The sequence below is a fragment of the Balaenoptera acutorostrata genome, chromosome 11 (assembly GCF_949987535.1).
Source record: "Balaenoptera acutorostrata chromosome 11, mBalAcu1.1, whole genome shotgun sequence".
In the NCBI taxonomy this organism is placed as follows: domain Eukaryota; kingdom Metazoa; phylum Chordata; class Mammalia; order Artiodactyla; family Balaenopteridae; genus Balaenoptera; species Balaenoptera acutorostrata.
This window is the reverse complement of record NC_080074.1, coordinates 63918983-63934053: the sequence shown is the minus strand read 5'-3', so window position 1 is coordinate 63934053 and position 15071 is coordinate 63918983. Positions and strand designations below refer to the sequence as shown.

At 45.6% G+C, this 15071-nt stretch overlaps 1 protein-coding gene across 4 annotated transcripts in view; it reads left to right on the top strand.

Annotated features, from left to right (window-relative positions):
- Positions 1–15071, top strand: part of SLC4A8 (solute carrier family 4 member 8) — an 85210-nt gene that overhangs the window by 22436 nt on the left and 47703 nt on the right. For all 4 annotated transcript variants that reach the window (XM_007179375.2, XM_057556905.1, XM_057556904.1 and 1 more), the window contains exons 3-10: positions 4824–4970; positions 5480–5615; positions 7259–7419; positions 9954–10142; positions 11171–11262; positions 12191–12348; positions 13259–13346; positions 14314–14460. In XM_007179375.2, coding sequence (XP_007179437.2) covers positions 4824–4970; positions 5480–5615; positions 7259–7419; positions 9954–10142; positions 11171–11262; positions 12191–12348; positions 13259–13346; positions 14314–14460 — 1118 coding nt within the window. The remainder of the gene's footprint in view (positions 1–4823; positions 4971–5479; positions 5616–7258; positions 7420–9953; positions 10143–11170; positions 11263–12190; positions 12349–13258; positions 13347–14313; positions 14461–15071) is intronic.

Sequence of the window (15071 nt, the reverse complement as noted above, 5' to 3'; positions counted from 1 at the left end):
CATACTTATTTTAAAAAGTAAATTCTAAAATTACATCTTCTAATAAGTTTTTACTAAATGAATACTTGTATTTGCACACAGTCCCCAGAGAGTAGGTTTGACAATAACTGGAAAAAAGACTGGAAAGAAGGCAGAATTTAGGTGAGTAGGTAGGTGGATGAGGGGGATGAAGACTGTGTGGGTAGGAGAGCAGTTGAAAGGCCAGCAAAGTGACCACAGGATTGGTTTAGTAAAGTCACTGAGCTGCAGAATCCCGTTAGATGGACTGGATTTTATTGGTGCTGTATTCATTTCCCAGTGTCTCTTTGTTTGTCTTCTTTTCTGATTTCACTCAGAACATCCAAGCCCCTGCTTCCAAGTCTCCAGCCTAGAAACTGATGCCTAGCTTTCTGATAACCACTCGGTCATTCTTAGCTCTGTGTCCTGCTGGGGCTTGTTTTCATTTTTGCCTGTCTCTCTGGTGTTTTCAAAAGGCAGGTGCTGTGGTTGGCTAATGTTTGTGGGAACTGATTGGACCAAAAAAATTTCTTAGAGAAGGAAAAGTCTTCCTTGGTAACTCTTTCCAAAAGTCCCCTTATCCAGGAACTCTTCCTGGAATAAGGTCTCCATCCTCAGGCTGGCTAGGACCTTCTCAATCGTCCCATGCCCTGGTGAGTATTTCATCCACTCTAAACACATTCACTTTGGTTACATGTTCCTGTTGTGACCCCTTTCAGATCAGAGGCCTTCTTAGTTCAGGTTGTGTACTCCTGAGGGGATCCTAAGGGGTTATGTTCCTGGTGGAGGCACCTAGGAGGTATTCCATTTTCTGAATATTTGTGGAGTGATGACCATGTGGAAGATACCGTGCTTTGTTATGTGAGGGATTCCAGGAGGAGGAAGGTCTGACCTGGGACTTTGAGGAGCTTGCAGATGAATAGCGGGAGAAAGACTGATAGATGCCTAACTTTAATGCAAGGCATAAGATAAGTTCATAAGAGAGTGCTAGCCAAGGACTCAGGGTTTACAGGAAGGAGGCAGCACCTCTGATCAGGGGGATCAGCAAGAATACCAAGAAGGAAGGTGCATTTGCAATGAATCTTGAAGGAGTGAGGCAAGTCTGTCCGGAAAGCATTGGTACATCTGGGGAAGAGCAGTTTGGTTTAGGTGGAGGAGAGTGTGAGGTGAGGGTGGGAGCATCAGCTGAGGCCATGAGGAGGAGACGGAGTCAAAACCAGGCTGTTGGGCTTCCCTGGTGGCGCAGTGGTTGAGAGCCCGCCTGCCAATGCAGGGGACGTGGGTTCAAGCCCTGGTCCGGGAAGATCTCACATGCCGCGGAGCAGCTGGGCCCGTTTGCCACAGCTGCTGAGCCTGCGCTCTGGAGCCTGCAAGCCACAACTACTGAGGCCACGTGCCACGACTACGGAAGCCCATGTGCCTAGAGCCCGTGCTCCGCAGCAGGAGAGGCCACCGCAATGAGAAGCCCGCGTACCACACGAAGAGTAGCCCCCGCTTGCTGCAACTAGAGAAAGCCCGCAAGCAGCAATGAAGACCCAGTGCAGCCAAAAATAAATAAATAAAATTTAAAAATTTATTAAAAAAAAAAAACAGGCTGTTCTGTTGTTGGTGTAGATGCAGAAGGTGTACAGCTCTAGATTTTTTTCCCCCCAGAACATTTATTTGGTGTGAGCATGTGTGGGATTTCCACTTTGATCTCTCTTGAGATGATCACTCAGTTCTTTTAGAGAGCTTTCCCTTTGTTTCCCTGTTGAATGTATAATTTGTTCTAGAGGAAGAAAAAACTAGAAAGGAGGCTGGGGCCCGAGCATGCTGGAGCATGAAGGGTTCCGACTGTAAGAGTGAGCCGTGATCAGAGCAGTGCTTCCGGAGGATTTGTTTGTAGGATCGAATTGGTGGGGGAGGCAGGAAGGAGGCCCCTGCTGTTGTTAAAGTGGGAGGGGAGAAAGGCTTGACATCCCTAATCTATGGGATGGAGTGCTGAGGGGCAAGCTGGAAATCCAAGGTAATGCTGAGATTTCAAGCCTGGAAAGTTGAGAGAATGCCATGAACAGAAACATAGAAGAAGTGAGTATGAGTCTGATTTGAGCTGGAGGATGGTGAGTTTGCTTTGGAACATATTGAGTCACTGGAGATAAAGATTTGGGGATCATTTGCAGAAGTAAACTTTGAAATCAGGAGAGCAAATATCACTAAAAAGAGAGAAGAAAGGGACCAAGGACAGAAACCTGGGGAACCTTCCTTTGGTGGATTGTGGTAAGGCTGGAGAAGCAGTCAGAGGAGTGCAAGTGAGCCAGGGAAGGCAGTGGTACAGGTGTGGGGGAAGCCCAGACCACCAAGGGGAGGAAGTAGTCAAGGGATGGGGCTGCTGCCTGGAGCATGGTGGGCTCTCCAGAAAGTCTTTTGAATTGAACTGAGAGAGACGTAAGATGATAGAGATTTGGTGATTTAGTGGGCTTTGGCGTCCCTAATGAGGGCAGTTTCAGTGGAGAGCGGCCACATGCAGAGGCTGTGGAACAAGGGGATGGTGAGGAAAGGGAGCTGGGTCGGTACACTGTTCTTGAACATGACTTGATGGAGAAGGGAAGGGGACAGGCAGAAACTTGGGAGAATAGCACTGCGCTGGGAACATTTCTTTTTTAGTTTTATTTTAAAATATTTATTTATTTATTTATTGAATGAAAGATTCTTTAAATCGTTATAGTGTGCAAAAGTTTCACACATGTGATTTCATATAATCCCATAATAACCCTTTTTTCTCCCTACTCCTATATTGCCTATCCCTCCTCCCCCTCCCCCCCCCACCACTGGTAAACCACTGGTTTGTTCTCTATATCTGTGAGCCTGCTTCTTTTTTGTTTTATACACTAGTTTGTTGCATTTTTTAGATTCCACATATAAGCGATATTATAGAGTATTTGTCTTTCTCTGTCTGATTTATTTCACTTAGCATAATGCCCTCCAAGTCCATCCATGTTGCTGCAAATGGCATTATTTCATTCTTTTTATGGCTGAGTAGTATTCCATGGTATATATGTACCACATCTTCTTTATCCATTCATCGGTTAATGGACACTTAGTTTGCTTCCATATTTTGGCTGTTGCAAATAATGCTGCTATGAACATTGGGGTACATGTATCTTTTCGAATTAGTGTTTTTGTGTTTTTCAGATCTATACCCAGGAGTGGAATTGCTGGGTCATATGGTAGGAATATTTCCTTTTTAGGTTAGAGGGACTTGAGGAACCCGTGGAAGGGATGGATGGAAAGGAGAGACTGAGGATAACTGATGGAGTGGGACCCAGTGGGGTGGGAGGTGACGCTCATTAGCGTGGAAAAGAGGAAAAGCTGGAGGAGGAAAGTGAGCCTGACTGACAATGGAGGGAGTTCCCAGGACAGGGCCTGTCTTTTCAGTACAATGTGAAGCAAGGTCAGCTGCTCAGAGGAAGTGTGGGTAAGGTTGTGGATTTGAAGACAGTGACTAAAGATTGTAACAGCTCCTGTGGTGGAAGATGCGCGGGGGCAGCCTGAGATCCAGAGTGTCGAGCAGCAGTAACTGGGCAGAAGTGGGGGAAGATCACTGCTCTGTGTATCCAGGTGTAGCGTCCCTGCAGCTACTGATTCTGGGCTCCAGGCTCACCAGGAAGACCAGGGAAACCAGGTGGAGGTCAGAGAGGCCTGGACGTCAGACACAAAACAAAATAATGTTCATGGGTGGAATGAGAAAGTAGGAAGGAGGAACTAGAGAGGAACACTATGGGATCACTTATTTTCTTGTGTTCCCCTCTTTCTGTAAAATATTTAATATCTCTCCCTTATGCTCCCAGCCTATGCCCCTTATGATTTGTAACTAGTACTCTCACTGCTATTCTAGATGGTGCAGAAAAAATATAATGGAAACTGATCCTGGAATTTACTGGCTGCTAAAATTGATTCCAGGCATCGTGATAAGCATTTTACTTACATTTCTTACTTGCTTCTCACAAAAATCTTCTGAGTTTAAAGAATAAGCTTCAGTATTCCTTTTTTTTTTTTTTTTTTTGATTGATTGATTGATTGATTGATTGATTTTGGCTGTGTTGGGTCTTCGTTTCTGTGCGAGGGCTTTCTCCAGTTGTGGCAAGCGGGGGCCACTCTTCATCGCGATGCGCGGGCCTCTCACCGCCGCGGCCTCTCTCGCCGCGGAGCACAGGCTCCAGACGCGCAGGCTCAGCAGTTGTGGCTCACGGGCCCAGCCGCTCCGCGGCATGTGGGATCTTCCCAGGCCAGGGCTCGAACCCGTGTCCCCTGCATTAGCAGGCAGACTCTCAACCACTGCGCCACCAGGGAAGCCCAGTATTCCTTTTTAAAGACAGTCACAGAGAGATTAGATAACTTGTTGAGGGTCACACGGCTAGTGAATGATGACGTCAAGTTTTGGACCCGGGCAGGTTGACCTGAGCACTTAACCACTTTCTCAAATGGCCTCCCTGCCGAGACCTGCTGTAGGTGTCATGGCATGACTGCATCACGTTTTATCAATTGCTCAAATCGTTGTAGTAGCAACAACTAGCGTTCGTTTCGGACTCTACAGTTTGCAAATCATGTTCACGCCCATTATTTCCTTTGATCTTAACAACATTCCTGTGAGGTTTGCAGCCACGTACAGGACTGAGACCTTCAACTCCCCCATCTCTACAGCTTCAGTCCTGGAGGTCTTTGAAGTTTTGTCATTACAGCGTTGTGACCAGGCCAAAGGACTGTACTCTTTTTCTTCTCCCCTCTCAAATATACTAGCCTCCTTTTCCTGAAGGAGTTCTCTCCACAGACCTTCTGCTTCTTTTCAGGTCATAGGACTCTGTACGTGGGGGTCCGGATGCCGCTGGGCCGGCAGAGCCATCGGCACCACCGAACCCATGGCCAGAAGCATCGGAGACGAGGGCGGGGCAAGGGAGCCGGCCAGGGGGAGGAAGGCCCCGAGGCCCTGGCCCATGGTAACACCTCGGGAGGGAGGGCGGGTGGGTGTCCGAGCCGGGAGGCCTGGTGAGGCCGAAGGGGTGTGGGATGGACATGGAGCAGGGGGTGGTCTTGATTCTCTTCCATAGACTTTCCCCAGCTTGCTTCCAAGAAGAAGAAATGCCTCTGAGAATCAAAAGTATCTTCCTGAAAACTTCACAGTTCAGGCCCCCCAAATCAGTATCATAGAAGGTGAAATCATTTGCTAGAGAATTAGCCATTCTTTTTGGTCAAATTCATCAGATTTCTAGTTTCTCATGGGTTTTCTTCAAATGGTCTTACTTAATAATTTTTTCCTCCCGTGAAACTGCTTCCAAAGAATAGCTTTTTTTCTGGGAATAAAGAAATCTTTTTGACCTGAGTTCAGGATTATCTTCTGTATGTTCCTGAAGTTGTGAGGCCCCCAGGTGCGCTGAGTGTGGCAGGATGCTATTTCTGCTCTAAGCTGAGGCTGGGAGCAGACCTTTCTCCGTGGCTGATTTTCCAGACACACCATCTCAGCGTGTTCAGTTCATTCTTGGCACTGAGGAGGATGAAGAGCACGTGCCTCACGAGCTGTTCACAGAACTGGATGAGATCTGCCTGAAAGAGGGAGAGGACGCCGAGTGGAAGGAGACGGCCAGGTGAGGCCCTAAGGTAGCCTGGGTCAGGATTTGCTCGGGCAGGCAGATGTGTATCTTTCCGTGAGTGACAGGCCTGCATGCCTTTTATTTCTTCATGGGAGACATGATGACTGACATGGGGACTGATGTTCTAGGGTCCTCTGTGGGAAGTCCTGATGTTGGCCTCTTTGTCATGTCTGTGGTAATACCTATGTCAGTTGACCTTGAGCCCGGGATGGGTGACAGAAACACAGAACATTAAGGCGGTCCTCTCTCACTAGTTCCTGGGCTCTTGATGTTAAAGGTCTGGCTTGTAAGATGCCTGAGGGGGCCCCCTTGGTGTAGACCTAGCCCAGCAGACACAGTGTAGGTCCAGCCCTTTCCTGCGCGTGAACCATAGCATCATTTGGGTTTTAATTCACTGGAAATTCCAGAATTTTTGAGACATCCTATAGGACAGTCCAACTTCAGAGACACCTTTGGGATTATAGCCAGCCTGACAGTAGGCCCCCCTGGATTAGTTGTAGAGTGACTATGCTTGTCTAAGGCCCAAACCCCAGAAGAGCCCTCAGATTGACCAGGGCCATGTCTAGGGCTCCTCCAGTGACTGACAAGTGAGACTTCTGGGTGATGCAAAGCCAGCGTGCCTGAGCCTCGGGGAAGAAGGTAAGGTGGGTAACCAGCAAAGCATGGCTCCACCTCTCATTGGAACAGCGCTTCCTGGATACCTGCTGTATCCGTGGGTGTGTTCCCTGGGTAGAGAGGATTAAACAAGCCAGTCAACCTGGTACCAAGCAAGGAGGCAATTAGCCTTGTCATTCTGTCTTTGCCAACGTCTGAAGGTCACACAGATAGGCTTTTTATTGTTTTTAATTAATTAATTAATTAATTTATGGCTGCGTTGGGTCTTCCCTGCTGCGCGCTGGCTTTCTCTAGTTGTGGCGAGCGGGGGCTACTCTTCGTTGCGGTGCGAGGACTTCTCATTGCGGTGGCATCTCTTGTTGCGGAGCACGGGCTCCAGGTGCGCGGGCTTCAGTAGTTGTGGCACGCGGGCTCAGTAGTTGTGGCTTGTGGGCTCTAGAGCTCAGACTCAGTAGTTGTGGCGCACGGGCTTAGTTGCTCCGCGGCATGTGGGATCTTCCTGGACCAGGGCTCGAACCCGTGTCCTCTGCATTGACAGGCAGATTCTTAACCACTGCGGCACCAGGGAAGTCCCAGATAGGCTTTTTAAAAAGATAAATATTATCATTTTATTAATGTGATTTGTCAGTGTATCCAGATGATATAGATTAGACCTGTTATTTTTTAATTGCGTAGGCAATGCATGCTCACTATAGAAAACTAGAAAATAAAGATAAGCCAAAAGAAGACGAAAATTATGTGAAATCCTACCAAGCCAGGGATAATGAGGAATATAACATTTGATGTCTTATACGTGTGTGTGTTTGTATTTTAAATTTTTTCTTTAAAGAAAAATGGAATCAGTTTTGCACTGTTTTATAACCTACTTTGTTCACTTACCAGTGTATCCTGAACATATAGATTAGATTACAGTGTTCAATATGATTATTTGGGTATCTTTCTTTGTGGCTTACGTTAAAAACTCTCTCCTGAAAATTCCTCATTTTCTGTCTTTAACATCTGGTTGTTTGTAATGCTTCCAGGTGGTTGAAGTTTGAAGAAGATGTTGAGGATGGGGGAGAGCGCTGGAGCAAGCCTTATGTCGCAACCCTTTCACTGCACAGTCTCTTTGAGTTAAGGAGCTGCCTTATTAACGGAACGGTCCTTCTGGATATGCATGCGAACAGCATAGAAGAAATCTCAGGTAAGGTTAGGTGAGAGAAAACAGAGGAATGTTTGTGTCAATTAGGAAGAGTGGTGTAGAGCAAAGAAGAAAGTGGCTGTGTGTCCTTGGGCAAGTCACTTACCTTCCCGACCTCAGCGCCCTCAGCTATGGGATGGGTTTCAAACTAAGAAACTACCCTACTTATTCCCCGGCTTATTATGGGATACAAATGACATGGTGTGAAGTCTTCCATTTGCCTGTTCATTCGGCAAACGTTTATTTTGTATCTATTAATGCTTGATAATGTGCTAGGCACAGGGGAATAAAAATAAGATATAATTTCTGTCCTCAAGGAGCTCCCCTTCTAGTGGGGAAAATAGCCATGGGTGCAAGAAAAGAGCTCTGGTTTGGTAATAATTAGAGAAAGGGGCAACTGGGAGTTGTGCAGAGAAAAGGGAGTTACAGTGAAAGAAAGATTTTAAAATATGGCAGCTAGGGAAGACACGTATGAAGTTGAGCCAAAGTATCCCCACTTCTTCAGCAAGACGTGAAGGGGAGGTGTCTGATGGAGTTGCCTGGTACAGGTGAGTGTAAGTTACTATGTTTTAGGAATGGAGTTTGATAAACACCTGGGTGCATGTGAGGATTTTCCTCAGCCTGGCTTTGTTTGGCTGGACAGGTTAAATAAAGATTTCTCCAAACTTTTCTCCATTTCAAGTATCCAAGTAATTCTGCCTCTCTGGGATCACATGGAGACCCAGGGAGGGGTCAGTACTGATGGGATCTGGTGTCACCTCCGAAGGCCCTAAGAGAAAGTTATTCCATGCTTCTTCCAGTTTCTAGTGGCTCTAGGTGTCCCTTAGCTCATGACTGCATAACTCCAATCTGCCTCTGTCTTCACCTGGACTTCTCATCTGTGTCTCTCTCATAAGGATATTTGTCAGTATCATCCAAGAGATGATCTCATCTTGAGATCCTTAGTTGCATCTGGGAAGACCCTTTCTGCTAATAAGATCACGCTCACAGGTTCTGGGGGGTTAGTACATAGACGTATCTTTTGTGGGGGAGGCACCGTTCTACCCACTATGAAAGCCAAGAGAGGAGAGAGTTTCAATTCATCAGTGTCAGATGCTGTAGAGAGGTCAGGTTAGGTAAGGACCAGAAACATCTGCCAGATTTAGCAACTGGAAGGTTGTTGAAGATTTTATTAAAAGCAGTTTCATTGAGGCAGCCAAATTGCAGGGGGTGAGGAATTTTTCTTTTGAGAACTTTAAGAAATAGGGGAGAGAGAGAGAGAAAGAGAAAGAGAGGGAGAGAGGAGGCAGTAGATAAAGGGAGACCTGGGGTGGACATTCTCCTTCTTCTTCTTTTTTTTTTTTTTTCCAAGATGAAGGATCCTGATGCATGTTTATAATATGGGGCAAGGAACCAATCAATATAAAGGATAAAGATAGAGAAACCTGGATCTTCCACTTGAATATTTAAAATAGATTTTCTTTATTTATTGCTTCCAGCACTTGGATAGTCATGGATGGAGTTGGAGTTGAAAATAGGTTGGAGTTTTGGGGAGGTGGGGGGATGGGTATGTAGGGTTGAAGTAAAACTGCTGTGGTTCTTCACATCAGGCACCTGAGGTATTCATGTTAGTGATAAGGATAAGTAAACAGTTTCAAGTGTTTACTGTGAATCAGCACTTTATACATCTCATTAATTTTTTATAACAACCTTCTGAGGTAGGTGATAATATTAGCTCCATATTACAGATGAGGAAACTGAGGTACAGAGAGGTTATCACACAGAAAGTGGTAGAAGTGGGATAACTGTGGACCTTTAGCGCTAGAACCCATGCTGTTAACTGCTGTGCTGACTGCCTCTCAGTAGCAGGTATTGGGAATTTTTCCCCCTCAGGTTCTGCCGGGCTCGGCAGGTAAAGGTTGATGCTTGGTGGTAATTATGTGGGGTGCTTAATCAAGAACAACTTAATTATTCTTGGAAGTTCCACCTTTACATAGTCATTTGGAGTTCTACAGTTATAGTTTCTCTTGACAATCACAGCAATGTTAAAATCTCTGAGAAAGGGAACGTAGAGGAACTTTGGCAGATGGCAGAACAAAATGGTAGTAATGTGGACTTTTGAGTCAGACAGTCTTGGGTTTGAACCCCAGCTCTGCAACTTACTAGATGTGAAACCTTGGGGAATTTTGTAATGTTCGGGCCTCAGTTTCCTGATCTGTAAAAATTGTTATAATGCCACCTACTTCTCAGGGTTTTTTATAAGGATTAGATTAGATAATTATGTAAAAAGTTCAGAGTGTAGTTCCTGGCACATGTCAAATGCTCAATAGTTTCCATTTCTAATAATAATGATTTGTTACGTGAATAACGTATAGTGTGTCACAGCTGCTATCATCAAATAGCTCTTTCAGGCCCTGAAGCAGAGACTGTACATCAGTGACCCTGGTAGAACTGCTTCCCCCTACTCCTTGTCCCTTGCCCCTCACCCCACTTGACCTTGGTCTCTTTGGGTTCACTGACCATCAGTTTGAGTGTTCATGTTAGCACCTGCTTTCCAGACCTGATCCTGGACCAGCAGGAACTGTTCAGTGACCTGAATGACAGCATGAGGGTTAAAGTACGGGAAGCCCTTCTCAAAAAGCATCATCATCAGAATGAAAAGAAGAGAAATAACCTCATCCCCATTGTTCGCTCCTTTGCTGAGGCTGGCAAGAAGCAATCTGATCCACATTCAATGGATAAACATGGTAAGATTATTAGGAGGAGTAACTGTTTTCTCTTTTGATTAATAAGACATTTAGGAACTAGTTGGAGATGCTGAGTTACTAGAGGGTAGGGGCTATATTTCTCTAATATGCTTTCATGCTCACTTAGACACAGTCCTTTTTGGTGGGTAGGCACGATGGGTGGCTGGGGCTGGTGACGGTCATCTCTTGTGGCACTAGGGATGCATGCCTCAGACAGATCTCAGTGGACCCCAGGGGAGAAGTTTGTGCCCCAGAATGGCCTCAGAACTGACGTGGCTTTGGGGAGGTAGCCACATTAGGGATAATTCGGGGCCAGAGAAGTTCAACTGGAGCTTTTTAGAAGTAAACAAATGTCTTAGATTAGGGAGGCAAAATGCAGTAGTGTAAACTCTTGAGTCAGATTTCCAGGCTGGAGATTCTGGCTTCACCTTTTGCAAAGTGTGTGACCTTGGGCAACCTCCGAAACCTCGTTAGGTCTTACTTTCTCCTCTGTAGAATAAGGATAATAATGAGATCTGCTCCCTCAGTCTATGGTGAGGCTTCAATAAATGAATCCATGTAAAGCCCTGGAGCCAGGTGCCTGGTGGGTTGTAAACATTCAGTGAATTTCAGCTGCTGCCTAGTTTCCTTTCCTGAGGCCTAATCTATGCTGGTCTCCTTGTCCCCGGATTTACTGAATCACGGTGTGCAGGGGATGTACCTGGGAGTCTAAGTTTTTGACAAGTTCTCCATAGGACTTCATGGTCTGCACTCCTGGTTAAGGATTACTGCCTTTAATAGAGGAAGAAAAGAGGGTCACAGATGGTTCAGGAAGAGGGTGCAGGAGTAGTAAGACCTCTGCTCCCCCCTTTACTGCTAACTGGTAGGTAAGGAGATAGGTATGTGTGGGTCCTCGCTTCACAGTCATCTGGACCACTCCTCTATGCGGACTTTGCAGGAGATAGTCACAGCCAGCTGATGACGGACGGGGCGTGTCAAAGGGGGAAAGGGCAGGACTCGGAGAATTCTGTTTGATTTTCTCCAAATAGGTCAGACTGTGTCTCCTCAGTCCGTTCCAACTACAAGTCTTGAAGTAAAAAATGGAATGAATTGTGAACACAGTCCCGTGGACTTAAGCAAGGTGAGCAGAGACGTGGAAGTTGGCTTACAGGCCTAAGCAGATCTCTAGTGGAACCCAGAGTCTCATTGCTGGAAGCTGGATAAGCTTTGGCATTTCAACACCCTTTCTCCAGGACCAGAGCCCCTTCTGCAGAAAAGGAGGCCCATCTGCTCATGTCTTCTTCCTTCTCCAGCCCAGACCTCTCTGACTCATCAGCTTGTTCCCCAGATTCAACATGCTGAAACCCACTAGCCACTGATAATCCTCCCTGCCACACACCTCCTGGTGTTTCAGAACTATTTTCTGATACCTGCTCTCCAGTAGCTCCTTCTTAGCCTCCAAGGGTTCTGCAGAAGCAGTATTTTTGCTACTGTCTCCTAAAACTGCTTTGTGCTTGAAACTCTTCTTGGGGACTGTGGCTTGGTGTCTGAGGCCTCCCGCAGGAGCAGGGCCCCCTGCAGCTTCCGGCTCAAACCGTGATCTCCCTGCTGCCAGCCTCTCCTTGCTCTGGTCTCTCCCCGACACTGTCTTTCCAAAATGCAGAGAGTGTCATGTCACTTCTCAGCTCATAAGGCTCCTTGAAACCTCTGACAAAGCATTCCAGTGTTTTAAAATGGAAATAATTCGACCTGGAGCTTCAAAAACATTCTTCTTTGGGGAGGCATGGTGTAATGGAATTCAAATCAGAGCCCCTGGATTTAAATTCTCTCTCTTAGAAGCTCTGTCGTCCTGGGCAAGTCAACTTCACTTCTCTGGGTCTCAGTGGCTCCATTGTTTAAAATAAAAAGTGAGGCTAATTAGACCTTACAGAGCTATTGTAAGGATTAAGTGACGTAGTATGAGAAAACGTGTTAAATCAAAAATGATTTATGAGTGTCAGTTATGAGGAGGGTGATGGATGCGTGAGCTGATGGCTCCCACACTGTCAGGGGGTGCTTTGGATTTTCAGGTCGACCTTCATTTCATGAAGAAAATTCCCACTGGGGCAGAGGCCTCGAATGTCCTGGTTGGAGAGGTGGACTCTTTGGACCGCCCCGTTGTCGCCTTTGTGAGGCTGTCTCCGGCAGTCCTTCTCTCGGGCCTGACAGAAGTGCCCATCCCAACAAGGTAAAGACCTGGACCGCCAAGCTCAGTGCGTTCCGTCTGGTGTGTGCTCTGGTGGAAGAAACCAGCTAATGCCAAAACCAGCTAATGCCAAAACCAGCTAATGCCAAAATGGAGGATTAATTAATTTGGGGAATGCTGTTTAAAATTCAGCAATGATCTCAGAAAACTGGGGTATATTTGATCAACCTCTGTGCGGAAGAATTGTAAGACTTTTAAGGCTATGACGGTTCGGTTTGTATGACCTTGGAAATGGAGAACCAAAGAGTGTTCAAGGGCCACTTGCTTGCTGGGATGGGAAGCCTGTCTTGCTCTCCCTGTTCTGCCAAGCTCTATCCCAGGGAAACGTCTCTGACCAAAGGTATTGATGTCTCTTTCCACAGTTCCGGCAGGATTTGTATGGTTTGCAAGTATGTCCACATTTGTTCAAAAGGCTATTCATGCACTCTGAAGGTGGTGATTCAGGGCCCCATTAATTACAGAGTATTCAGATGTCTGGGACACAATTTAGACTCCTCTGCAGGGCTTGATCATTTCAACTGCCTTATCCCTCTCCTCTCCCCATCATTTTCTTATTAGAGCAATGAGTGAGATTCAGATAACCTTGAATTTGCACTACAATGCCATGTTTTGAAAAAGTGTCCTTCCTATAGTAAGGAATTGTGTCTATGGAAACCCTGAGAATTATAACCACATTATTGAATGGAGTTGTACAGGTGGCTTCCAATGCCTACAGTGGAGCTATTAGGTCAAGGCTATTCATATTGCTCCATCATTAGTCTGTCTCCTTTTATTGAAGGTTCTGTGATGATTTCTGTTTGATAGGAAAGAGAAATGTTCTGCTGTTTAGAGAGGAAAGATGCCACTTCTTTATATTTACTTACATAATTTAATCCTTTTTGTGTGTTGCCAGATTTTTGTTTATCCTACTGGGTCCAGGAGGGAAAGGTCAGCAGTACCATGAGATTGGCAGATCCATGGCCACCATCATGACAGACGAGGTACGCACACCACTTCTGCTTTTCATGCATTCATCTTGTAAATGTTTATTGAGCATTTACTCTGTGCCAGGCATTGTGCTGATCACTGGGGATAAAATAATTATAATCGTGATGTTTGCTGGAAAGCAGTGCAGGTCACGTCTCTGAGGACCAAGCCCTCTGGGGGATTTTTCTTCCTCTGTCATCTCTCCCTTTTTGAATAATCAAGGAGGCAGAGAAATCTTTCTCCGGGAAAATTATTTTTGCCAAGTAGGATACCTAGAGAGAAAGATATTAAGGCTGACTTAACTTTCTAGATCTAGAAGATGGTTAATTAAATGCATCCAAGCTATTTACATAAAGAAACCTCACCCCCATTTCACGTAAATGAGACCAGTTAGTATAAAGGTCAGGGGGATGCTCTCGGGCACTGTCATGTGGATGTACCAGGGTGACTAGACGCTTCGGCTGCCGTGGTCCTGAACCCCCACTACATCCCTGCTGAGGACTGTGCTGCTCAGGTAAGTTGCAAAGTAAGGCCTTGAAAAGGCATATGTCTTAGCAGGCAGAGGGGCATGGGCTGTGTTTTATCAGCTCTCTTTGGTTTGGAGGCATATTTCATGAGGAACCTTTATTAGGAATTCCATCCAGTTTTTTCTACCCATTATGATCAGGAAAATTCCTCATGCGTCTTGGCTTTTGTTCCATTCTTTGAGGAGATAACAGAATTATAAAACTTTAGAGTCATCTTATCTCTTTCTATACTAATAGACATATATTTAGTTCTTTTTGACTCATCTCATCTTTAGATTCTTTTTTTTATTGTTTTATCCTTGCACTTCTCTAAGTGCTAAAGTTATCTACATTTCAGATCCCCACGACCGAGATGAAAATGAAGAGGTTTTATCCGTCTTTCACCATATCCATTGGTGATTGTTTTAAGTAAAGTGACTTTTAGTTTTCCTGAGGATATTTTTCTTCTCTGTAGATTTTTCATGATGTGGCATATAAGGCAAAAGAGCGGGACGACCTCCTGGCGGGGATTGACGAGTTCCTAGACCAGGTGACGGTGCTGCCTCCAGGGGAGTGGGACCCCTCCATTAGAATTGAGCCACCCAAAAACGTCCCTTCCCAGGTAATGTATGCACATGAGCCAGTGGTGGCTTAGTATCACTTACTGAGTGCACACCATGGACAAAGCAAAGACCATGTGCGTGTGTGCTAAATAAGTTGAGACGTGGTTCTGTTTCTGGGCACCTAGAATGTCAGAACAGTGATAAAATATGAATATGCAGTAACATAGATGGGCTCAGGTGTGATGGGGTCAGTCAGGATTACCCTGGGATGAATTTTAAGCCAACTTTTGAAGGATTGATGTAGAATGGCAGAGAGGAGAGGAGAGGACATTTCTTGGGAGCATATCATGAATGAAGCCATTAAATGAAAAGAGCTAGTTGTATAGAGAGAGCAAATAGAGTCCCTCACACTTTTTTTGAGAGGTTAAAGATGGAAGGGAACTTCTACTGTACACTAGTCCCCAGGCCAAGTGCTTTACATATGCTAATTCAACCTCCCAGTAACACCTCCATATAGGTATTGTTATTCTTTGTTTTACAAATGAGGAATAAAAAAACTATCTTCAAGGTTTTAAGGTAAAGATTACACACAGATTTGAAACTTGAACTTAGGTCACGTCTGATGCCAAAGCCTCCACTTTTCTGTCTCTGGGTGAGACAGAGTTAGGTA